The sequence below is a fragment of the Harpia harpyja genome, chromosome 18 (assembly GCF_026419915.1).
Source record: "Harpia harpyja isolate bHarHar1 chromosome 18, bHarHar1 primary haplotype, whole genome shotgun sequence".
In the NCBI taxonomy this organism is placed as follows: Eukaryota; Metazoa; Chordata; class Aves; order Accipitriformes; family Accipitridae; genus Harpia; species Harpia harpyja.
This window is the reverse complement of record NC_068957.1, coordinates 4,320,134-4,347,167: the sequence shown is the minus strand read 5'-3', so window position 1 is coordinate 4,347,167 and position 27,034 is coordinate 4,320,134. Positions and strand designations below refer to the sequence as shown.

The 27,034-nt window shown below is 39.5% G+C and overlaps 1 protein-coding gene across 3 annotated transcripts in view; it reads right to left on the bottom strand.

Annotated features, from left to right (window-relative positions):
- The window catches only part of CHRDL1 (chordin like 1), a 45,332-nt gene that overhangs the window by 16,287 nt on the left and 2,011 nt on the right, over positions 1-27,034 (bottom strand). For 2 of the 3 annotated variants that reach the window (XM_052813843.1, XM_052813842.1), the window contains exons 2-6: positions 25,310-25,456; positions 23,231-23,343; positions 19,175-19,268; positions 1,303-1,448; positions 201-294 (exon numbers count right to left, since the gene is read on the bottom strand). In XM_052813843.1, coding sequence (XP_052669803.1) covers positions 201-294; positions 1,303-1,448; positions 19,175-19,268; positions 23,231-23,343; positions 25,310-25,406 — 544 coding nt within the window. In that variant the 5' untranslated portion in view covers positions 25,407-25,456. The remainder of the gene's footprint in view (positions 1-200; positions 295-1,302; positions 1,449-19,174; positions 19,269-23,230; positions 23,344-25,309; positions 25,457-27,034) is intronic. The other variant, XM_052813845.1, reaches the window with a different exon arrangement.

Below are 27,034 nucleotides of genomic sequence, written 5' to 3'. Positions count from 1 at the left end.
GTTTCAACTTAGGAAAACAAAAGCAGCAAAGTTACCCTGCTGGAATTTGAGGTTTAATTTCCCAACATGCATTGGATTGTAAGTACATGGGAAACTTGCAGATAGTGTCGTTAAGTGGCAGTGCTGGTGCACAGACAGGGCTCTGACGGGGGAAGGAGTAAATTCAGAGCCTGTCCTTCTGTGATGGTACTGGAACTTACCTCTGCACACTGGACAGCAGGACTCCGGAACAGAAACTGGGAAAGAGCAAGTTAATTTGGGACAAGTCTTCAACCCACAGTACACATTTCCTTCCTGCCAGTAAAACACAAGGAGAATTTAGGAGTAGTCATTGATTCTTCTGGTACTGTATAGGCATTTTTTATGGACATGCTTAAATCTAGTACGTGTGTTTACATAAATGCCACTCTAGTATGCAAAAGCAGAATATCAGACCAATGAAAAGTCTGAATAGCTTTTGAAAATTTGTTGTTGCACAGAGGAAGGTCCCTTTCTTTAATAAAACAGGGCAAAAAAGGAAGAGGTAAAAGTGGGTGGGTAGAAGAACTGCAATTATTGTAGGCTGAAAATGTACCTGACATTGTTGGTACTAAAATCACCCAGTGTAAATTCTCACCCCTGCTCTCCCTCAGTTGTGTCTTACCATTGAACCGGAGGAATAGCTTAGCAATAACTAAATGTCATAAACTCTGTTCAGTACTTGGCCTGTTAAATTTGTAGTTAATGTAGAATATGATGATGATTTGATCAGAGGAGGTCCAGAGTTGCCAATACTTGATACTGAAGAGCTGGTTGGATTGAGAGGGATGTTTTGGTTCAGACACTGGTTCTGAAGAGTCACTGGGTGACTGCTCCAATATACTAGATTTGAATTGGTGACATCTCAGGAATGGCTCTGTGGCCCAGTGCCTGTTTACAGAGCTGTCCACTCCCAGCCTGTGGGGCTCTTTACTTACAGCTTAGTCCAAATGAATTCAGTCAGTGGCTTAGTGATACATTTTCCAGTCAGGTTGAAGTGAAATATTCTATATATGCCAAGTAGCAATATTTTACCTGCTGCCTCTGCACTGTGTGCTCACTTATGGCAGATACTTGACAGGGTAAGCTTTGTCCACTGGGTTTGAGTAAGAGGTAGCCTGGCATTTACCAAGTGCTGCAGACTGGCTCTGAGGACTCTCATGAGTTTCAGCATTGATTCTTAATTTGCAGCCTTTGCTACGTATTGCTTATATTTCAGTGTCATGTCTTCTAAAAAGGAGAAATGAAGCACAGAGCAGGGCTCTGTCAAATTATGTTACTTACTGAGCAGCTGCACTGGGCACACTGGTTTGCTTGCCTGTTTTGGAAAAGCCCTTCTGCCACAAACATTTCACCATGATGGTAGGTGGTGCCATTGTATTCACAGGATTTCCCGGTGATTTTGCTGCTTACTGAGAAAAGGGAGTCTTCTGGAAGCAATGGGAAAGGAACACTTCATGCAAACGTTCTTGACAACTTGCAATATCACAAATACAGGGGAGGAAAAGCTTCCCTTCTCCCTCATTTATCTTTATTATAATAGGACAAGTTTTGTCATGCTACAAACTATAAGTGATATTCTCATGCTGCTATTTTGCTGAACTTTAACAATTCATGCTTTGAGTTGACTGTCCCAGTTAATCTTAGGATGCTGATGATCAACTGCAATGCCAGCACTGACGGCCATGTCTCATGCTGCTGTATTTTCTCTTGCTCTGTCTGCTGTAGCATTTGGTATCAGGATAGATGGGTGCAGTTACATGCCCACTTGTTATATTTACATGGCTTTTTCATGCTTTAACAAAGAAAGCATTAGGTAGGTCCTGTATACACACAGAATACCACTATCAATAGCAGTGTTCTAGCATAGTTTCCCCCTTCTTAGTACTGGTAACATTTTATTAATGATTTGTAGTGTTGTAACCCATAGAAGACTTAGTTGCAGGTTAGCAGGTTGTGCCTTAGGGCATGCATGATTCCATGCCATCCACAGGCACAAACCTTCTGGCAAAGGAGCAGTGATACTGATGATGGAACTGTGTCAAGAGAAAACTATGTACTATGCAAGTGTTTGTCGCTCGTGGCCTTCACAATTCGTTGCTGTTGTTGTTTTTAAAATGGGCAAAACTTGTCAAAGGCAGACTTCAAAAGCCACCCGAAAGGTGATTTTTCTCTGACATGCATTTTAATGTCAGATGTGCAAATGAGTGCATTTTGTTTGCAGAACTCACTGCATATGACAAAGTGCACAAGATGGCAGTGTCAATTCAACCCTGAAACCTCCTGTTTCGACTCAAGATCATATCAAGTTCTGCACCACATGGGTTAAATTTTCTTCTGAGACATTAAGCTATCCATACCTTATGTTAAAACATCCGCTAGATTGTTTAACTATTAGCAGTTGTTAACAAACTGTGCAAAGGGATTATACTTTACCTATGAAATGTAAGTCACTTGATACCTATTGGGTAGTGAATCTAGCACTATATATTCACATTCACATGAATTTAGCATCTCAGCATGGGAAAAGATATTTTGAACAAGAGCTCTATGGAAGAAACAGTGGAGTGTTTGTTCTCTGGAGCCTGAATCACTGCAAATTTCTAGGAATGCAGCTGAAATTTCATTCAGTGGGTTTGGGCTTTCATGTAAAAGAAACCTGACCTGAAAATTCAGGTTTTGCTGTAGCCCCTTTCATTATCTATCAGATAAACCCGGGGAGACTTTTTTGTGAAACTGTGCCACATTTTTCAGCTGGGAGCTCAAGTGAAAAAGCAGTTTTCTGCTGGCATGCACTGGCATCAAACACTGACATTTAGAGTTTTCCATAAAAGCATAGATCTAGTTACATTGGTCCATCAAATGTTAATAATATTTTGAATGGCAAATGTCAAATCTAGCTGTGGAACATACATGTACTACAGTATTTGAGAGTCTAGTGGGTCAGCAAAGAACACTCTGCAGGAGAATGGCAGGAGAAGTTAGCCATTTAGGGTTCCTTGCCTGACATTTAATTTCTCTTCAAGAGACTTACGTCACCATCATTTCTTGGGCTTTCCAAGAGTCATCTCATAGAAAGCAGAGAGATTGCCAAACCGTTAGTTATCCCCTTGCCCCCTAGGCAACTGGAAGAGCAGTAGAACTGGAAAGAAATGGAAGTGAAAGGAGAATACAGATGGTTCTTGTCTGGATATGAGGCCCTGTTCCGGCAGCTTCTGCAGGACATTGCTGTGCCCATGTGGGATGCCTGTCCAAAAGCAGTGTTTGGCTTGTGGTCTGTCATTTGCAAAGACCAATACTTGAATGACTCATCATGACTCTTCAGAGTATTGGATGAAGAGAGTAAATTTTACTGCAGGTTTACCTTGGTGTATGCCACATTGCTCAGATCATTATGAAATCACCAAATGCCTTTAAACTGTGGCTTCTAAACAAGGGAAGGAAGATGGTGACATTTTTATTGCTTGGAAAATGACAGTGGAGAGTTGCAGTAGGTAGTTGTTTTCATCTATATTTCTTTTAAGTTGATCATAGAAGTTAGGCCTATAACAGCTAAATCATAGCATGCAGCCCAAAACACATGTACATCTGCCTATCTTTGGAATACGGGATGAAATTGTATTGCTATTTTGAAGTCTTATTTGATGAAATAATTATAAGAAAAATCAGTTTAAATTACAGGGAATAAGACCATGGTTTAGGTCCCATACTGCCCATACCTGTGCATATTGATTATCTTTTAGCACATTAAGTGAATGGGCCTATTTGGTTGCATAAAATAAGGCTTAGAAGTTGTTTTCAGATCAAGACCACATTACTGTTATTGCAAAAAAATATATACGGTCATGTATTGGAGACAGCATATTGGAGAGCGCAACTGATCATCTCCAAACACAGCATCTGTCTAAAACTGCAAGGAAGCCTTGTTTATACTGCATGTCTAAATATAATTTCTGTCTGGTGCAGCTTCTCTCTCTGTCTTTGCTAGTGTGTGACTGACTTTCTACAACCAGGACTTGCCTCGGTTTCTTTTCTAGTGCTCTTTAAATCATGGCTAATTAAGAGTTCAGACTCCCTCATGATATCATATTCTCCTGTAGAATGTGAAATTAGAGTCATTGTGGATTGTTTTAATAAGCACCAGGTTCGAACTCTGAAAAATCTTGGCATTAATATTTATATCAGCATGCATTATTCTGTGCCTTAGTTAAGGTATGTTAGACTTAGATTAATTAACTGCAAATATACTGCATTGCTCAAAGCTCTATTTGTAAACCTTCCTTCCTAATCAGGATTGTTCCCAAAGCCTTATCTGGCATTTTAATGGTGCTGACTAACATTGCTTTAATTAGCTGCCTCTGTAAAGTACCAGGCAAACCATCTGTGTGAATCCTTTTAATTAACTGGGTTCAATCTGAGCTTTTCTTTCTGGCATTCACAGCATGTTGGTGGAAGCAATATAAAACATACAGGGTAAAGATGTTATAGCATCAATTGAAAAGGAAGTATCTTTGTTTCTGTGGTTGGCATTTATTCTCTAAGGGCTCAGACTCCAATATAGAAGTTGACAGGCATGCTTACATTTGCCTGCAATTTTAGTGGGATCAAGATAAGACCATTAAATAGCAGTATGGATAGCGCTGATTTATCCCCAACATTAGCATTGGGTAATGGCAGGGGGCTAAGACATGCAACCTAGGCTTCATTTGACTTGCTGTGGATTTGAACTTACCCTGTAAGTAGCTTTAAAGGTTGAACCTGGCTGAAGAAATCTTTCAGGTTTTACGAGCAGGCAACAGAATACAACTGTATCAAAAGTGGATTAGCTTCAAAACAATTATTTTTTTAAAAGCAATTGGAGGCTATGGTGGCTATGCTTGAATTCTTATATCCAAGCATTCCTCTCTTCCAAACATTGGATTCTGTCCACCTTCTGTTGTGTACCTAGGCTGTTTTTCACTGGCGTACAATACGCACAAGGTTAATCCTGGCCTCAATGAACCCAATAGAAAGGTTTCCTTCAGGATTCAGCCTAGGTGCTTGCTTGAATGCTGCTTTTAAGATTATGTTTGAGATAGATGCTTGTACTAGGAGGAACTGCTGATCTATACAAACAAGATTTGTATCAATTCAGATCTGTAGTCCAGCCTGATATAAAAATTCACGATGAACTAGAACTGCATGTAGGTATAGTTCACATATTCCATGAACTATAGTCCATTTGACAGGGCATGTGAAGAAACAGTATGGCAAAAAGTTTTCCATGAAGGGTTAGTAACTTAGCGTGAAGTGCAGCACTAATGCTTTCCTGATAGTCTGGCAAAATAGAGTTAGGTATTAATTTGATAAACCACAGACATTTTATGGAAATTTTCTGGTTCAGTGGAATCTACTCCAATCACAGATTTTTCATGGAAAGCTGCCTGGGTTCCTGATGGTCTGCCCATGACTTGAGGTTTCCAAGGGCCAAGGTTTGAGGGCAGCCATACTACGTACACAGACCAGGGCTCCCCAGCTTCTGGAGCTTTCCATCTCCTGGGAGAAGCAGATGCTGTGTCACATGGATCACAGTCAGTTTTGGAAACACCATCTTTTAGCTTTTTCTGTTTACAACTCTGTTCTTCCTGGATTGTAAAAGCTTTGTCCTGAGATGCTTTACCCTTACTTGGATATGGAGCAGAAGAGCAGCAGTTATCTGCAACTAATCCCTTGAATAGCTTAGACAAATTCCATGGGCGGTTCCTGGTGTTTGAAACAGTAGTAACTTCTGTAGAAGTATTTATGTGCAGAGAGTGAGCAGCAGTAACTTGCTATGAGCAAACTAGCCTTTTGGGAAATGTGGGGTGACTTACTTGAGGAAGGGCTTTAGGATCCAGGCCTTACTACAGTCAATTAAGTTTTCAACTTGGATCCTTCTGGATAGTCAGGAAACACAGGTATAACTGCTAACAAACAATTTTAGGGCACTAACAAAACTGGCAAAACCACCTCAGAATCAGTACAGTCATGGCACAATAATCAGTATGATGTGACATCTGACTTTCAAGACAAGAAAATCAGTTGCTTTTGGGTGGTCTTTGCCATTGTGGACAACAAGACCAAGCATCTTGGGTTTCTGAAAGTCACTGTGCTGAGTTTTACTGATCTGCAACCAGTAATAGGTTGAAGTGGTAACCAAGTGTACTCCCAAAATGGAGACTGTACAGATTAGACAAGGAAGGTGTGTAGGCAACGTTCATGCTGCTGCATACCCCTCAGCAGGGTCTGTTAGAACCCTGCACAGCACCTCAGTAAGAGTCTGTGGGGTTTTATTGCATCTCTATGAGATACCTTCTTGTACAATATTCTGGCCATTCTTGTTAGTACTTAACTTAACACTCTCACTATTGCTTATTTTAGTATCAGAACATCTGGCAAAGATCATTTTTTAAAAATCCTACAGACTCCTGGCTTGCTGACCTAGAAACTATTTTTAAACTGCAACATTCAGAATCACCTAGTGTCATTTACTGAAAAAGATGGGCTTTTAACATCAAGCAGAAATGCTAGGCGCTCAGCCTGGCTTGGTTTTTGCAGTTTGTCTGTTTTATTAACCACCCTTATAAAAACAATCAAGTGCTAAACAATATGAAATTAATCAGGAGGTCTAATGCCTTAAGAAACTTACCATACTGGGAACTTTTCTGCAGATAAGTCTCTCTGGTCTTTTGTAAGTAGACAGATGATAGATTATGAATTTGAATCCAGAGAGGATTTTATGACACGTTTTCTGAATCAACACAGAGCATAAGCACGTACAGACCAAGAGACTGAGGATTTGTTTTGGAACCCTGTTTACTAGACAAGCAATTGAATTCTGCTATAACTCTGGGACAACTGTTTGCGTTGACCACTCTCCAGCATATTCACTTGTATTCCCAGCGAGTTTTGCTACTTACTGAACACAGTTGGGAGTGTCAGTTTAGTTGCAACAGGTACTTCAAAGCTTTCTAGGCTGTATCCTGGTGCAGGAAACTGTCTTTGGTCACCAGCTAGCTGGTCATCTCACATGCTGCTTCTGTACAGAAATCAGGTCACCCCAAGTTGTAACATAACATCATGTAAGGCCGTATTACTTGCCTTGACATTTAAAACTGGCATAAGAATTGCAGGTTAACTATTCAGAAGCAACACATAAGGAGCAATTATGAAGGTCAAAATAAAACCCTTGTGCAGACTGTGACCATTTCTAATGCCAAAGGGGAACACGACTAGAGTATGAGAGTACTTCTCCCTGTTTTGCTTACTGAAGATTTTATGAAACCTTAATCAGCTTAGGTACACACACTGTCCAACACAAGTGGGCAGCACTTTGATGACATCTGTTTTTGGAAAACTGCTTGGGTAGGAGTTGCACATACCCCTAGGTCTCTTTCTTAAAAAAAATATTGTTAATTCTCCTCTTTCATGGAGTCCAGGTCTCTTCCCTACAAGCAAAATCATTCTCTAGGGTAACTTACACATCAGTCAGTAGAGAGATACAGGGATGATTCTTGCTTATTGAGTCTTTTTACTGGTGTTTTTCATAGCAATGTTAAAGGCTAACACAATGGGCTTCAGGTTCCACTGTGAAGGATTAATTCTAGGAGGCCCCAAAATACTAACTGAAGTAGTCAGGAATAACAGTAATGGGATAACTTATTCATGTGCAGAAAATTACATTTCTGGATAAAAACCTGCAGGTGGAGTTGCAATTTACAAAGTGGGTTGAAAGAAATCCAGGCAGCGATGTCGAATGAAATGCTAACTTGCACTGACTGCAATTCATGCTAGGAGCTGGAAGCATAAAATGCAGGGAGGAGAGAGTTGCAGATAAGATGTTGGAAGCTTCCTTTGTGTTACACACCTTGTCACCTCTCTAGCTTTCTTCAGCTGCTCCCAGAATGCAGGCTGCAGTTGCCAAAGGCCAACCACAATGTAAAAAACGCTGTATTTTCCTCCACCACTGAAATGTGTTTTTAACATGAAACAGGCTGTCACCCACAGGAGTTGTGCATCTGTCTTAGAACGGAATTCACTTTGTGTTTGTGTATGGGACAAGACTTCCCAAATTAGCTAGTCTGAGTACTATCATTCATAGCAATAGCTGTATCCTGAGCCAGACACATGCAGAGTAGGAACTGTGCCTCCCACTCCAACTTTTGAGCTTTTATCTGAAAGTGGAGCTGGGACTGGCAGCAGCAAAAACAGTTCTTTTTTTTTTCTGCCAAACACCCATGACAATGGGCTGACTAGTGCTTTTTTTTTTTTTTTTTAAATTCCTAGTGCAGAATCTTTAAAACTTTAAGGGTAACAATACACCCTAAGGTCCCACCTTACATGTGGTGAAGAGCATCTTTTACACCATAGTATAGATTAGTCCATTTCTTTCAGGTGGGTCCCAGTGAAGCCAGGGAATGATTTCTGGAAGGAAGTACTCCTCAGTGAATAATTCTGGGGACTAGGACTCTTAAGTAAAAAAGGTGTAGTGGTTTAATTTCAATTTTGGGGCAGCAATATTGAAAATTAATTCAAAGCACATGAGCTGTGCTTTGGTTCAAAACATTTCCCTTTAGCAGGTAATGCTTTTGCACCTCATGCAGGAGAAACTGAACTAGAAAGAAGGTCCTGACAAATGTAGTGGTGTGCTTCATTCTTGATGGCGTACGCTAGTAATGCTCTGTGTCATTGGTATATGGGGAAAGCCACAGCAAGTGATATATTAGTATCACATTGGAAGGCAGCAGGTTTGGACTCTTCTTTGTAGTTGTGCATGTTTGCTGCCTACTAACTCACATTACTTACCCTTCTGTGTCATCAAGGACATGTACAATACTTGAGAATCTGAAGCTCCTTTGCAGCTCCTACTGACTGCAAAATACAGACTTCAGTCTGGCATCTTACTGAAGCAGGCCCAGAGTGAGTGACTGCAATTTACTCGTATAGTTAGTTTTGACTGCACAGCCAGTTGGAACATGTTTGAATCCTCTGTCACCCTGATGTACAGGAGAGAAACACAAAGCGAGTAAATCTAATCACTTCAAAATTCGCTTTGCAAGGGGACCTGGGCTAAACTCCTCTCTCCAGCTTTAAAATGGTATGTGCCTCCTTCTGTTGCTGGAACAGACATTTTGACAGCTAGATAAGCAAGTATAGATGTGAGCAGTTGTGGAGCTGCCCTGATGAACAATATCTGAACTAGCCTCCTTTCACGTAAGGAATCAGGGTTCTGAAAAAGCAGCAATGAGTCCTTTGACCCCTGCTGCCTTGGTGTCTGTGTTCCAAGGGGTTCAGCCAAAGCTCTTCCCAGTCCTGGAAAAATTGAAGTGCTAGTATCATTCCAAGTAGAAGATAAAGAAGCCTGCCTCCAGGCAGAAATCCTCGTGTGTTAGGCTCTTCCCTCTACTATACATAAGCCAATGGAATATGGTTATTATATATAAGAAACAGCTATTCAGTATGAGACACGTATTTGAAAGAGGAGTAAATATGTGTTGATAATCTGATCCTTACAAATTCAAACCAGAGCAGTGCAAGACTTAAAGAGGTGAGGGAAGCATCCTGCAGAAAGAGATTATGCAGCTTGCTAGGAGAGTGATAGTCAGCAAGATTTTGATCATAGTTATATTGAATAAATCTGGAACAACTCTGTTGATTGAACTAACCCTGATGCTCTATGTTCAAACCAAACTGTATTTTTTTAAATATCCTTTAAAAAAAGATTCTCATGTTTATATGGGAAAAAGATCACATAAATAATAGTCTTCTGTGTTTATGCAGAGCATTTCATGCACAAATAGCAGTGCTTTTATGTAACACAGATCACTTGCCTATTTTCCTGCAGTTCCATGAAACTAAGGTACAGTGACAGCAGTAGGTTTGCTTTGTACCCGGAGATCCAATTAATGCTTATCTTCTTATCTATCTGTACCAGAAGGGCCAGTGCAAAGAATCATATAGCTGGGAATCTGGATTTCCTCATTCTGCCACTGTGATTCACTTTTCCAAAAAGGCCTTCAGTGCAGGAGATCTTCTGTGATCATATTTTGGCCACCTCAGCATGAGTGTGCTATGCTGGGGCTACTTGGTGAGAGGGGACAAATGCAGAGGGGATAAAGAAAACAGAGAAGACAGGGAATCTCTGTATTATAGGCAGCAAGGGACATTGTGGAACACAAATGTCATGGTGACCCGGGATAACGCATGCTCTGTTTTTTCCAGAAATTTACCAAACTTTCCTCAGTATCTGTGGAGGTCTCTTGCATACATTTGCCTCAGAAAGGCAGGAAACCTGTCAGCTCCATCAACTCAGTTACTACGTATTCCTGACCTGCTCCTAGTGCAGCTTCAGGGCGGGACAACTAAACTGAGCCCCGAGTGCCATCAGCACATAGTGGGACAAACTGCTATTGCAAACTGGCTGTTGCAAGGTCAAAACCTCCAGCTGCTGAAAGGATAAATGTTTTTACTACTACCGTGTCAAAAAGGATAAAACACAAATATTCTAGAGCTACTTCATCACCAGAACTAAATGCTGATTCATCATCTCATGAGAATACAGGAACCTCAGATAGAGAAAACCTATTACACTGTTTCAGTGCAAGGTTATCTTCTAGGGATCACCTAGTATTATTTTAGATAACCTTTGTGGCTGGAGGTCCTTGGGGGATTATAGCACAGCATAAGAGAGCAAATGGATTTCTTTCCTATTAAAAATTCCTTTGTTTAATTTCTTCCCTCTACTTTTGTTTCCACTCTACATGAATGTGTCACCTCAAGGTCTGATCTGAAGTGCATTGAACTAAATAGATTTGGAACCTGGCCCAAACACCTACTCTGTGTGGTACAGCGTAAAGGCAGTTTCCTCTTTCATCTTCTGTCTTATATTTCTACCATACTCCTTAGCATTTCTAGAGAGGGGACTATATCACAGTCAATAACTGCATCTGTTTTCATAGAAGGCTGAGTCCAAAAACTATCAAAGCTAATAGAAATCTGTTGATTGACTACAGTATACTGTGGATCAGCTCTCAGTCCATCTGCATTAGGCTTTTCCCTCAGCCATGCATCACAATCCAACTTATTATAAATCCATGATTTAAAGAAACATAGATGATGTGTGAAGGTCCCTTTAAAAAACAACAAAAACAGTGCAACAATGTTGTTTTTAAAGCAGTGGCTGAGGCTGACAATAAATTTGGATTGAAAAGTTGTGCACTATCCAAAAACTGCAAACACAAGCTCTAAACAAAATCCATATGTGCCCCTCAGAGGTGCAGGTGTCAAAGATATTAAGCCACAAAATGCTTTACATTAAAATAACTTCAAGGACCAGGTTAAGCTCTAAAAACTCCAAGGTAATTCAGAGTTAATCGCAACAGCTAGTCTTTAATATGGTCAGACGGTAGAAAGTGTATGAAACTCATTGCTTGAAGGAACTAGTAGCACCTTATCTAGACAGTATGAACTTTCATACAGATTCAAGCCAAAGATGTAGTTTCAGTTTAAACATTCAAAAGGCTGTTGGTTGTTTTTTAGCTTTCTAGAGCTAAAGTCAAGCTCTTCACATTATTTTAATATATATTCTGCAGCTTAATTTCCTGTGTTTTCTTTTATAGTGGCATAAAAAATTGCCCAGCAAAATTCTGAAGGAGTCATAAAACACTTTCTAGGTTGCTCCATTTTAATTCCTGCTCTAAGGTTGAACTATTATATGAATCTACCAATCACTCTTCCAGCCAAGGAAACAAATTAAATGAAGCTTTGGTGCATTTTGAATCCTCTCTGAAGCATCTTTGAAGCTCTTGGAAGTTATCGTGGAAAAATTCTGAGCAGCCTATCCTATCACGTCAGTGCAAAGAATGGAAGTTCTAATTCTGTCACCCATGTGGGAAGATACATATTTTTTCAGTGCATTTTGGATGCTGATTTACAGATATATTGTTTGAAATTTTTTTTATGGTCATAAAAGCAGAATGGAAACAAGCGATAACCACAGTCTGGCTGTGATAGCAAACATTCCTTATGAAGCTAGTAACAAATGCAGATCACAAAACAAACTGAATTATCTGAGCGCACGTCAATAGGAAAAAATTAGACATCTCCCAAGAATTCCTATATCATTATATTTCCAAATCAACTTTACTTCCAAATAAACAATATATTTAAACTATCTGACAGCTACCCATTGTTGGGACTATACAAAAAACAGAGCATCTCACTAATCTCTGGTGCTGTGTAACATTCTGTGAGTCTTTCATATTCCAGATACGAATATCTACCTTGTTTGTATATGTAGAGTAACCATAAACAAGCATGACTCTGTAATTCTATGGTACCTCCACAGGAACCAAATGTGGACTGGAAAAAATTGAAATTTGCTCTTATCAACAGATAATAGTAAGTAGTTCTCCAGTTATTACTATTAGCTGCTGTGTATATTGGCATACCTATTCCACAGTCTCCTGTACTGTGGCTGCCGAGAGCTTGGGTCACAGGTTATTTTTAATTTCTTTTTCATTACCTGGAAAGTGCAGAGGTGGGCAGTGAAGGCATAGCTACTGGGCCTGCAGGCAGTGCAACAGCATGGATTAAAGGTCTCAAGAGATTCAGATGCTGAGGTAAAGTAACAAGAGAGGGCGGAGGTGAACAATGAAGGGGAGCTGAGTATGCAGAATTTCTTCCATGAACTGAGGCTCATGTCAGACAAGTGACAAAGTGGGCAGGATGCTGAGAACGTTTTTCTAAAATCTGAGATATGCCTGTAGCTCCAAACTCGTATTTCCGTCAACAGACTGTTATTTAAGTGCCATCTAAGTGCTATCTATTCCTTGGTGTCAGGAAGACGATCCTTGTAGGACTCATTACTAAGGTGGTTATGAACTTGTTAAATACCATGTATCAGTTACAGAATATATAGATTTTATTCTTTGGATGAACAGTTCAGACAAGCATGGATAATGGTTTCAAATGATCAAGATTTTCAGGAGTCTAGCTTTCTGTATTATCTCTCAGACAATTCAGCTGCTTCCAGAAGTGTGGATAATGTTGTATGAGCAAAGAATAAAACCAGTAGGACTTTCAAGCTTTGCAGTTCATTTGTTAGTGCTGATTATTCCTGAAGTTTACTCACTCTTTATTCCAAAAGTAATTGTACAGAAATCTCTTTCTGCATACTGAGTTTGCTTTTTCCTCACGTCTTTTAGCACTGTGTTTGTACGGAGACACTTCCAGGGACTTTCAGTTGTACATGCAGTACACTATGCTGTCACTGATAGATTAGACTTTGTAGGTGACATGTAGGTCAGATGTTTGAACTCCTTCAATGCTAATTGTTGATGGCTACAAAAGAGGTGTGTGAAGGGAACCCCAGTTATTATAATGTTATACTTTCAATACCTAACTTTACTGATGCTTGTGCTGCCCTAGATTTTTTTTCATCTGAACATTTCTGCCAAGATTTAACCATTCTCAATCAGTGAATTACAGAGATTGTCCTCTACTGTTCCTTAATCCCTGCTAGTTGGAGTGCCCTTCATGTGTCAAGCACAGTGCTGCCATCAGCTGTGTGTAGGGGACTAAGAATTCACTACCAAAATCACTTACAGGGTAGTGTTGTTTTCCACAGGTGATGGATTTGATAAGATTTCTTCATAGTTTATCAAGTCTTTCATAAAATTACAGCTGTTACTGCTCTGTTGTTTTCATCTCAGACTACATCTAGGCCTTTAGGAGGCACCTTTGTAAGATGCCTTTTTTTTTAATTACTGTCTCAAAATACAGTATGTATCAATGTTCACTAGCTATAATATTTGCTGCTGTCAAATTCAAATTTCAGAAGAAGAATCATGAAAGAAAGAAATGCTATCTGCATACCATTCTTCTCATGAGAATCTCCCTGTGGCCTTCTTCCTTAATCCTTTCACTATTATATGAGAGCTCAGAGATTGTTTATACTGCTGCATGATCGATGGTCTCAAATATTTTTATGAGGTAAGATGGAAAGTCGGTGTTTTGGCAGCAGAGTTCCTGAAGAAATTCTGCTGCCTGGGGACTTAGGCAATAGAGGGACAGATTAACATACAGAAGGGAAAAGGTTTTCTGTTGGCAACTTGTCAGGGTTGAGAACCTTGAAGATCCTTCATGGTAGGGCAAAGATCTGATCTTTTGGACAGTGGAGAGTTCTAAAGTTTCACAAGTCATATGTGAAGTCTGGATCCATCTCCAAATTCTCATTAAATACTTAGGTGTTTGAACCATGCATATTGGTTCAGGCACAACTTTTAGAACGATGATATGCCCTTTGCCAGGTTACTCATAAAAATTCTTGATCTTGAGTATTGCTATAATAGTCTGTTTTCAGTCTGGAATTCAGGATATGAAGTGTTTCCAACTTTAATTTCAGAAGTATAGCATCAGTCAACAGAGGTACATTTTATATGGGAGGTAACAACTGTTCTTTTACTAATAGCACAGAAAACAGTATCTGCTCAGTAAGAGACCATGTGAACATCTCTTAGAATTACCATATTCATGTGGTTTTTTCTCTTTCCTGTTCAAGCCTCACATCCATCTATTTAAGGCAATTAAAACTCCTTGTAACTTCAGTGAGATCTGGGCCATGAGTTTCTCACTTAGTGATATGAGAAGCGTAGGTGGTAGCAACAAGAATTGTGCAGAGAATGGAACAGTTGGGTACAATATGCCTTCCTCCATCCCACAAATATTTGTGAAATAGATTGGGTTCTTCTGAATGGAAGGGTAAGAAGACTAGAACTGAGAGCCTGGCAGCTCTGGTGTGTGAGCTGGGTAGAACACACCTCTTCACCAAATAGTTTACTGTATGTGCATTCTGCAGTGGAAAATCATTCCACCAGAGCATTCCAACTGCCCAGGTTGAAGATTTTGGTAGTAATTCAGTGCAAGATGCATTGTATTATACACATGCTCCTGTGTTTATATATACGATGTGTATCAGGTCAACAGGTGGTGTACGTACTCAGCACCTTGCAAGGCTGAGTCTTTAAGAATATCTACACTACAGAGTGCAGTGTGTTACCTGGACTAGCTCAGTTACTGGAAGAAATTGAGAAAAGGTAGCACTGAGCTCATTGCAGGTGCATTTTTCCTGCTGCTTAAGCGAGTTTTGCAGTGCAGTGAGTTCTGCACTGTCCTAACTAGGCTGCTTCCAGGATCCAAAATAGCTAGTTCAAAGACACAGGTATTACTGAGTCATGCTGCAGTCTATTGCACAGACACAGCCTCATTTATTTTTAGGTGATGTTCTCAGACCACCATTGTGAGATACCTGATCTGGTCCATCTTTGTATTTAGTCCACCTACGTATATAGGTACCACTTGGCATTTTGTTGTTATTTCAATATCTAAAGAACAATGAAAAGTACATCAGAAAAGTGGTTTGAATTTGATACAGAAAAATCATAGTACCAAAGGAGCTTAAACTTAAATGTGTTACTAATCATGAACGTTCTTGGAAACCAGTGTGTTTAGTTAGGGCTGCAAGCTTAAAAATACTAGAGCCAGATGGGCTGATTCATACATCAGTGTGCAGCCTTATCTGCTGAGAAATCAAACCAGCAAGTGGAATATGGAAACCCCTTCTAAATCCTGCAATTGTGCATTTTTGCTTCTGATGTAAGCTTCCCCCATCTTAGATTTACATATTCCAGAGTGTACTCAAAAATTTTGGATCTTTAACTAGACTCTAAATGCTTTGATTTGCAATCATTCCAAGTAGAAATGATACGATCTACAATAAATGTTCCATTTATAAAGGCACTGTCCATAGTAGCGCCATAAAAGACAGCTGCAGCTAAATGCTTGAAGAACTTGTACATGAAGTTTATTTTTATGACAGGAGGCAGGAGGTCTGAAGTCCACTCTAGCTCAAGAACCGCTCCAGCTCCGAGAATCATGGTGAATTCTCTCCCTGACTCTATAAATCACCTCTCCTCTGACAATGCCTGGAGCATCCTGAGGTGGAGGGACGGAATTCAAGCTTGGAAGCATGTGATGTCCTTTTGGGTCTCACTAATGTGTAAAAAGAGTCCCAATGAATGTGAACCTAGTATTTTTGATCACATATGTGTAATGACAAGAATCTAATTCAGATAGTAAAATACTTTTCAGAGCTGCAACAGGGAGGAATATCTAGTTCTGTGTAAGACACAAGGTCTGGATTTTGCCAATGCTAGAAAGAATGGGTTTCAAAAAAAAAAAAAAAGCAGTGAATCTGTGATAGAAGCTGGTAGGATTGAACCACTGGTGAAAAGTAGAAGATGCTTCATAACATATGTCTGACAACTACTTAAGATTCATGGTGGCTGGTGCCAGGGAGACAGGATACAAACACTGCATCTCTTTGTGTCAGCAAGTCCAGTGTCACTATGGATGCAGGAGACATTAATTCCAAGGGGAGAGCAGTGCCAACTTTTCTCAAAGGAATCCCTTTAACAGCTCCTCCACTTAGGTAGTTATGAAGTTCAGTTTCCAATGAAAGTTGCTGCCTCCTGGCATTACCTCTGCTTCATTAAATAAGGAGGCAGTTATTTGGGCAGTTACACTCTACAAGGCCTGCAGAAAGGCAGGAGGAAGAGCCCAAAGTCACTGTGACTAGCACTACTCATTTCTGAAATGCAGCTTGAGAAACTGAGGGGAAACATACGTGACAGAATATAATGAGCATTTATGAGAGTAATTCGAATGGATGGCTAATGGCCAGAGCTCTGGCACGTTCCATTAAAAAATAACCAGGGAAACCAGAGAAGTGAATTTCCTGCATATCATGGGATGCTGCACAAAAGACATTGTATGCCATACACATAGGAATGGAAAGCTGGCATAAAATGTGCAAGAATGCTTGAGATTCCTATTCAGATCAGGCATAAACATTACCACTGAAGATAGAGCACCAAATACAATGTGCATAATCACTGCAGAAAGCAGAATGCAAATAACCCCTGAAATCACAGTAGATTCCTGGTCCTCTTTTGCCTAACATTGGTGCAGATCTATCTGAATTACAGATTCAATTAGGCAAAAAAATAAACCTTTGTGGGACTCTCATTTTTAATGAGATGCTGCCCAGCTAGCAATTTAATGGCCCACCGTATGTAGAAAATAGACTATAGATAGACTCTAGGAGCAGTTAAGAGAAGATAATGGATCACAATTCAGGAAAGGCTCATTCTGATAATTTTCAGGATTTATTAGTTTAAACACACAGTACAAAATTCCAGCTGAAGGCTGTGAATAGCAAGAACTTAATTTGGTAATAAGGACTTGAGAGTTTACAGGGGCCCTTCATCGTCCTTACTAGGTCACTGTAGAATGTTTTAAAATCTTGATAGGTGTCACAACATTTACAGCCTCATGAACAGAAAAAAGCCAAACAGTTCACTGCCAAAGAGCACTTGAAGCAAAACCAGTCAATCTAGAAGCATTTTTATGTTTCTATACTAAATACTGTACAGAGATATTAAAAAAAAAAAAAAAGAAAAAGTTCCTGACCCCAAATGCCAATTACATACTGAGAGTGGGATTTTTGTGATTTAACTTAAGCTGTCAAAAAAGTAAGCATCTAACGTAAGCTATTTGCCTGTGCTCCCTCAATAATCAGTGGAGAGAGGCAGGCATCCCCAGGGAAAATTTCTTCTCATTCTGGCTAACAGGATGAATCACCCTCTGGGGACAGCATGTTTCCAACAGCTATAAAGGGTATCTAGATGATTCCCTTGCCAACTGAAGTTTAGATTAGCTGGAAAAATAGACCAGGTTTTGGGCACACCAGCACACCAGTCCTCCTTTTGATCTGAAAACTGAAAAAGGGTTCATGTTCCCAGCATCTTGCCACTTAATCTAACAGTACTAGTTGGTCAAATAAAGCATACTACCTTACAAACTTCCTTTCCTATGTATTAGACCATCCTAGATAAAACTCTACCATCAACTAGATGCCAAACTGTTGGATCTAAAGTTGAATGGGATGAATCTCATCCTGGGACACAAGAAGACTGGCATCATGGCACCAGATGAGTTACGCACTTGAAATGCTTCTTCTTCATCACTCCAAAAAAGGATTCTAGATACGTGGATCACATATTGATATACACATCTGATAGACAGATAAATCCTGCCAAAAATTGACATGTGGGTGCCATTTATTCTCCAGTGAGTGCAATGAACACAGTCCAATCCCAGCTGAACAGCAAACGGCTTGTGCACTCATGTCCCTCCACCATTGCATATTGCCTCCTGCTCACAGGTTTTGGTCAGGGAACAGCTGTTTTCCTCAGACAATGAAACTCTCTAGAGAAAGTAAAATAAAAACCCTTTCTATGATGCTGCATGAATACTCTTTTATAAGTGGAAATGAGGGGTGCCACTAAGACAGACATTTAGGGAAAAGCTCCAGTCAAATCTACCAGCCATTAGGCCATGTCGGGAATGTTGTAACAGCCTCATGAAAGATCCTGCTTAGTCTCTTTCATACAGTGGCTCTTAATAATGAGCATATAATAAATGTACAGTCTGGAGGAATTTACTATACAGTATCCAATTGGATTTATATAGTCATAAACTTCTACAGCACTGCTTCTATGATTTACAACAGTCTCTACTAATTATGAAGCTATGCCTGGCTTTGAGATATAAAAGGCAAATGTTACCAGACTGGTTGTGCAGTGATACTATACAAATGCACATTTGCCACAGCAATTTTGAATTGCTTGTTAACAGAGAACCATTGCAAATAACAATGTATTTTAGCCTGCTCTTATGAAAAGCACCAAAAGCAGAAACCTAGGAAGTTTGTGGGATGGGGTTTTATTGTGATGGAGTTTAGAGATAAGGGAAGGATTGGGGAGCGGATGGTCCACGGACCCCATCAGTGAAACTTCTGCTACCTTCTGCCTGGATTGTAGGGGACTGGACTTGGTAGCTTACCTGATCCCTTCCCAAATTTATGCTTCTGATTTCCTAAAAAGAAACCACTATAGGAAATACTGTAGAAGGATGTTTACTTCACAGAAGTTTCCCAGCACAGACATTTAATTTTGCTGTTACTCAGTGTATTAAATAACTATTTCAGAAAGGACTGTATGTCATTAGTAGGAATTACCTGGGCATCGTGGGCAGCACAGCTGTGGTACATGCACAGGGGAAGGACAGTGTAGACTTGGGCATCTTATTCTGCTGCACAGTACATTTCCATTCTGCAGGTGGAACATAATACAATACTTTAATGAAATGGGCTGTCTTACAAATTTCTGTGTTCTTATTTAAAAAAAAAAAAAAAAAGCCTTTTTACAACATTCTGATTTCACTCATACCAGGGTAAGCCCAGACTACTTTCACTGCCTCTGAATTTATGCTGGAGCTCAGAATGCAGCAGAAATCCATACAAACCTTAAAATCAGAGGAAGTGCCTAAAAATGGATTGCAACAATCTTCATTTGTGTTTTTCTTTTGAGCAGATTATGCTTAGGAATTGCATTTCCAAAACTAAGACACAGATAATCAATGGTAGGTCTCTGAGATATCCCCTACTGAGGGTTAGTTCAAGACCACAAGAGACAATAGCGTCTGCAATTGTTCCTGAAAACTGTGGAGAATCTTTTGTTTTCATTTTATGGGTTCCCCAGTAGACAAAAAACACTAGTTGGTAAGTAGCCATTTTTCTAAGGAATATGAGCAAGTCTTGGGAATAGTGTTCATTATTCATGTCATTAACATAATACTCTATTTGACCACATCTAAGTTTGATTTATAATTAAAACAGGGAATTTTCATTCTCCAGTGTCTGTAACCAGAAAAGACCATCCATTTCAAATTCCCATTTCCCATCTATAATTCATCCTCCTAATTTAGCTCTGAGTTGCTCGTGTTTATAGCAAGAACGATCTTTTAGCATGAACACTGATACTATGCCATGACTGTAGTTTTAGGTGGTGTCAGGAATAAACCCACTTCACTTTCATATGCCTTCTGGGGCACTGCAATGTTTCCAGTGGAGGCGCAGACTTCCTTAGATAGCATATGTATAGGCTTTTCTAGCCATCTCTTTCAAAATAATCCATTGACTCCTAAATATCTGCAGACCACAGGCTGGAATCGTACTGTTAGATCACTACTACCCACAGACTACATTTGTGCATCTGCTTTAGAAAGAGACACTAAAAATGGTATCACCTCTGGTTCCAATGATGATTGAAATTAAATATACTGATTTTATAGAGGAGGAGCAAATTTTAGGCTGTAGACTCTTTGCGGGATAGGGACTATCACTGGTCTGCACAGCTCCTTGCCCAGTAGACCATCAGCTGAGGGCCTGTAAAGCACTACTGTAGAAGAAAGGCTGGCACTGTCTGCTGGCCTGGCTCCATCCGTGTTGCTTACTTGTCCTGTTCCATGGCCTCACTCCCTTTTTAATTATTAGTCCTGTGAAATCTCCCGAGGTGAATGTTTACTTTCTGTGCATGATCAGCTGTGATAAAAATTCTGCAGGCCTGCTTCGCTCCTCAGTGCTGCCTGCAGTACTCCACTGTTTGCAGCAGGACAGAACTATTCTAACTGATCTTGTGGTTGCTAAGACTGATCTTATACTTAGATTCACAGTGACATCTGGGAGACGAAGCCCTACTGACTAGAATAGGACTTAAGCTCCTGTAGGCGTCTGTGAGCCAGGGCGACAGTTAGCATTTCTGCATCAGATACCCAAACAGTAACAATGCATCCCTCTTCCCAAGCTGTGTTACCAGTGCTAAGGGTGGAGAGCATTCACTTTAGCCCCTGACTATGAACACAAGCAAAAAGCTGCTGTATTTTAGAGAGTAAAATAATGATCTGACAAATTGTGAGTGCTCCAATTTACCTGACAGTAACAGTCAACAGTCTCCGCTGTGTACTGGGTGGGGGAAGGAAGGGTTGTAAAAGAAAGGGGGAACAGGGTGAGAACACTGAATTATGTTTAGTTTTATTCTGGTTTAAGTATGTAATTATAACTTGTAAAAATACAATACTACATACACACAAAAACAGGAAGGCTTTTTTTTTTTTTTTTTTTAATCCCAGGCTGAATAATTTGGCCTCTGTTTAGTTAGTTAATTTGTCTCGCCTTTTTCTTAAAGATCAGAAGCATATGCGTCAGGGGGGATGGACAGGCAGACTGTTGTTTAGAGATGGATCAGAGATCTTGGTCTGTTGCCTGGCTGATCTGACTTGTTTTGTGCAGAGATCATATGGATCATGATGTTTGAGGCCAGCAAAGAAATTTTGGCCACACTGGAGATGAAGATTCCTGGGGATTTTTTTTGCTTTTCTCTGCAGTGTGAGGGAGTAGGTTGCTGCTTCACACTCTGTACATGCCCTTTGCCTAACTGATTTACTGCCAGGGAATCACGGGTGGGTTACACTTAGGTCTCTCTTATTTGCTGTCAGTAGCACACTTTAGTTTCACTTTTTATGCTGTAATATTTGGTTTAAGGTCTGTGCTAGTGCTATGTCATGGCATGTTTTCTAATGCTTTATCTAGCCTTAATTTTGTTAAAAATTATAAATTATTGAGAGTTTCCTGATGCTCTGGAGCTTTTACTGTAGGTCAGTGTTCTGAGGACATTTCTTTTGGACAGGACAAAGCTCAAATGAATGGCTGGATGCTGCAGTTGTTATTTGGAGTGCTCCTTCCAGGCAACAAGAGTCACATCCCAGAGATCCCTCAGCATCCTCACTGCTGAAATAACCCCAAGTTACATTTTGCACCCTCAGAGTACAACAAAGGTAAAACAGAGCAAACAAGGAAGTAGAGTCCAGAACCACTTCTGAGCTGCATGTACTGATAATTAGCACAGCTTCCTTCTTTACTAACCTCGTTGCCCTCAACTGTCACTCTGTTCTTCCGTGCCCATGTGCAAGGGAAAGAAATAAAATATACTCATTTGTTGGAGCCTCACAGTGCGTGGGTATGCCTGGATCACAACAGTGCTGTTCTCTAGGGGAGCATTCCATGCACTTTCCCATCCCCCCAGACTGTCTAACATCTTCCTAAAAATCATTGAGCCGTGATTTGTATCCAGATCTCTAGGGTTTCCAGTGAATTTCATCCCCACCCAAGACAGCCTTCCAGCAATTTAGAGTGTTTTACCACACATGGACTCTGAGGGCGTTTTCAACTTTGCATATAGATCAGCAAAAGTAAGTGCAAACTCCTTTTTGCTATAATCAGGGACTTTTCCTTTTCTTCCTACGACATTGCTTTTTCCTCTTACAGATGCATTCTGCTGCACACATCTGAGGTAAAGCCAAGCTTGTGGGACTACTGTTTGTGCATCTCTGCACTAAATTGTAGTAACAGATCCCTCAGAACAAATGCTGCATGGGGGCCCAATATTTTACACTTGCAGGGGGGGAAACAGCCAAGAAAACTTTATTCTGCATTAAATACAGCAGACAAAACTCAGCATCTGGAGTGCCTCATGTGTTAGTGATCAAGATCCCTTATTCTTTAGTCATTCTGAAGTACTCCAAGGGACATATTCTGCCCTCATTTTCCTGACCACCCCCAGCTGCATTTGACATACTTAGGGGATCTATGACTGCTCTATCTTCCTACCAGGCATTAACTGGTGGTAGCCAAGGACCTCTCCTTTCACGTCCTACCCAATTCTCTCTGTTCTCCATACACTTTTCTCATTTTTCATCATCTCATTCTTCTTTCATACATTTTTACAAACAGTGATATCCAAGCCTGTTCCTTCAGCACTTTAGGGCAGCAGATGCTTTGACTGTGGAAATTCCTCTGAAGATGCGGACATTGTACATAGATCAAAACACTACCAAATTCAGGTTCAGCATAATCCTCCATATTGATGGAACTGCAAGGATTATATTTAGGTAGTGGGGTCCAGTTATTCAAGATGTAATGCTCAGCATTGACAAAGCTTCTGGCTAGTTAAGGAGCTGTTTTGTCTACACCATGCAAGCATTTTTTGCTAGTATTGGCCTTCTCTGTTAATGTTTTCCCTTCACGAGGATCACCTGCCTCCATTTCCTGCAGCATGATCAGGACCCACTAGTGAAAACAGGTTTGGGCTTTGTCAAATTGTAGATACAACATAAAGGATTCTAGTCAATTAAGCATGTAGAAGAAGTTGTAGGATCAATAACTCAGCAGTCCTACCTCTGAGCAAAGACAATTAACGCAGTAAACAAGGCCATAGGGTTCTAGGTAAGGATGCCATCTTTCTCCTACACGATACTTCTTATCTTGAAACACACAGTATGTATCTGAATCTGTAAAACAGTAAAGAATTGAAAGAGATATGAATGAATGTTCCCATTCCATACTTACAAAGTGTTTTTAGGTGTGCAATGTTCTCTGTAAACTATGTTTGTGGATGGTACATAAAATTTTGTAAAGAATTACAATTTTTTCTTTCACTGGAGAATCACACAACGGAAATACCCTTAATTTCATGTGCTATTGTTTCTAACCTCCCAAACCAAAATAAATGACATGGCTTCCCATCTTTCCAAAATTGCAGCTCCTGAAATAGCTGACAAAATGGCTTTCATACAGGGTGAGTTTATCCTTTCACCTGCAAAAACACAGGCTAAGATCCTGTTTAGGTAACAAAATTAAAGTGCTTGATTGCTCAGACAAGTTTACAAAACCTTTTCACTGCAAAACCAAAGCAGTTGGCTCGACTCAGGAAAATCCCAGGTTGTACAGCAGAGAGCTTTTGAACAAGGGGTCTGCAAAAGGAAGATAAATGCACTGTATTTACACTGCATGTTCAGTATCTCCATATTTTAACAACATAATAAAAGTTTGTCCTAGTATTTCAGAACAACTTGTGCTGACTTACATATGCATCAGCATTCCAAATATTTTAATATCTTTCTGTTCATTAAGCACTGCTAATCTTGCAAGTGCAGTTTTGCAGATATCCATCTACCTATCAGACATTACTGCCCTGTCTCTCCCTGTCACATTATGGTTTCACACTGAAAACTCAAATCTCTTCAATAAAAGGGTGTTTCTCATGTGTTTCCATGAGAGAATTCCTTCCTGTAATCTTAATGATGTCCAAATTCCGCTTAATTCATTACCCTCAGTATAGATGATACTTCAGGGTATAAAACAAAATACCTGTCTTCCAAGTGATAATCCAAGCAAGGGACATTCTTCACACTTACTGGGCTAAAAGAAGGTACCAAGAGGTAGGGATTATTAGTAGCAACTGTGAAGTGATCCGCTTTCACTTTACACAAAAGCATGACAAATGAAATGCAGGATCGGAAAAAGTAGACAGCTGAACTGGAGTTTGGTAATTTCTCACACTGTGCTTTCTTTGAACAGGAATACCTGCACATTGTTTTCTTGTGAGTAAATTCAGCGGAGAAGGTAGCCTTTTTGGAACTCACTCTCTTTTTTTTTTCTTTTCTTCTCTTTTTTTCTTTTTTTTTTAATCTACTTCCATAGAAGCAGAAGCTGCTGATACTGAGGCTGAAAATTTTAACTACTTCTCAAGGGCAAACAATGTCTTTTGTAAGAAGGTGGCCAAAACCCAGCATATGCAGGTGGGAGAGCATTCCAGAGAGCTAGTAACGAGGCTGTAGCAGTCAATAACTCCTAGATTTATTTGGCTAATTATTCCTCCTCGCCATGCTTTCTGAAATGTGTTAACATCTCCCACGGATGACAGGCTTTGTAGAAATACTCCCTTTATTTTGTTTGTATTCTTTTCAGTTCTTCTCATCAAGTTTTTGACAGTGCTTATAGACTCTTAATTTTCTCAAAGGATGTATCTAATCCAATTCATATGAGGTTGTTTTTGGAACACAACAGGACAGTCTTGGACGAGCTTTACACTAGCTGAAAACTTCAGTACAATAGTATTACACATGGGACAAAATCCAGATAATCCGTCAGATGTTTACAGAAGTCACTAAAATGGAATTAAGCACTCTCTTGATTCAGGATATTTGAAACAAAACAGATTCTCCAATTGATGTGTTATGTTCTTTATGATGCAATGAAACCTGTACAGCTTTAGGAAAATGTGCCCCAAACGTGGGTGTGACCTGATTCTACTAAATGTGGGATTAGAAGGAGGAAGAATGTTAGAAGGTTTTAAACACAGTTCCACAGTTTAGGACATTCATGTTTGAAGATCTTTTCTGAACCACATCTGTCAAATAGAAGGAAAATATCAGATTTGGATGAATGTGACAGCTTTGTTTGAAGTCTACTTACGTTTTACTTGTTCTAGTTTACCTCCATCTATGAAAATGAGACAGAGCACACCAAAAAAGATAAAATTAAGATCTTCCAATATCCACTTTTTTCTCATCTTTATCGACAAAAGGAAAAGAAAGAGCCTCCGAAGTAGAGAATGTTGAGCTGTTGGGAAGAAAAGATTAAATGAATTAAACTAAAATTCCTGTAAGATACTTAAATTCTCTGACATGATTTCATCCAGCACACAGAAATCCTAAATTGCCAGAACCAAAAAATCTGTCTATATCATGGATCTTCATTTCATGGAAACAGCTTTGGCTTCAGGTCATTTCATTTTTGGAAAAGGGGCCACATTCCCATTCATGAAAGCTGAAAACTTTATTACTTCTAATAAAGTCCTTATTTTATTCCAAAGCAGAGAAATCTGGCAAGTAAGCAATCTAAATTCTCAAAAGTTCTCTTTCACAAGAAACTAGTTTGGGAGATTTTCTTGTAGAGCAGCTCTTTTGGATGTAACTTAGGAAATACAGGTGTCAGTTGTAGCATGTTTGCTTCATCGTAAAATTAACCTTGGGTATACCTGGTGTATTGGCCCTGCACTATGGAAATCCACACTTTGGGTGAAATGCTGGCCATGCTGTACTCAATGGGAGTTTTCCTCACTGCATCTAACAGGCTTCCAGCACTATTCAATTCACCCCTCCTCCCCTCTCCCAACTACTATTGTTCTGGGATTGTGTATAATTAATTTTTCTAAAGTTAACCCTTCCGTTGCCTTGATATCTGAAAGTAGAATGGGGGAATGACATGTCATCTTCATTCTTGTAGGTCTTTGATGTCAAAACCTTGCCTATGGAGCAAAGCTTAATGTATTCTTCTCTGTGTGGTGCAGAGATGGTATCATACTTGCTGCATGGGCCGTTTTGTTCATCTTTTTCTGGTTTTTAGAAGGTGAATTATTTTATAATGAAAAAACAAGGGAGAAAATAATTAACTCAAGTAGAATTTATTTATTTTTGATAGCCAACCTAAGATTCTAAATTGAGCAATATGTTGATGCTTTACTGTTTATCAGAATTCATTGCAAAAGTATTATCTTCCCAGAGTACACTTGTCCATAATTTACAATGTTGGAAAGATTTGGGTTTGATTTTAAGAGCCTTGATGTGGATTCACAATTAGTTTTACTAAAGTTAAAAAACAAAAGAAGATTTACTATTGGAAAAATAAACAATCTGCTTTGTAAACTAATTTGACCTCTTCGAATTTCATGTAAAACATAGAACTATACATGAATATGTTTCAGCTCACAGATAACCAAAGCAGAAATAGTAATTTATATATGTATATGCAAAATTAAGTGGTGGATAACTTAGAGAAATTAACTGAACAGTAGGTTAACAAGCACTTAAAAAGAAAATCTTCCTATTAAGACTGTTGAGATCTAGGATACTATAACAAAGGGTGGGTGATCTGATTTTATCAGAGTGTTTTTATTGCCTTTCCTGTTGGAAGGGTTCTCTACATTCCCAAACCACAACCAAAATGGACATCTTCCTTAACTAATCAAATCTATACAACTACTCGGTCTATACTCAGTAAGCTCATTCAAAATAATGCAAATTGCATCTGAAAACATTCAAAAAAATAACACTATTTTAAAAGCACACTCCCTATGCAGTAACAAAATATAACTTTCCATTTATTTTGGAAGCTGGGAATAATATTCCAATTTCAGAA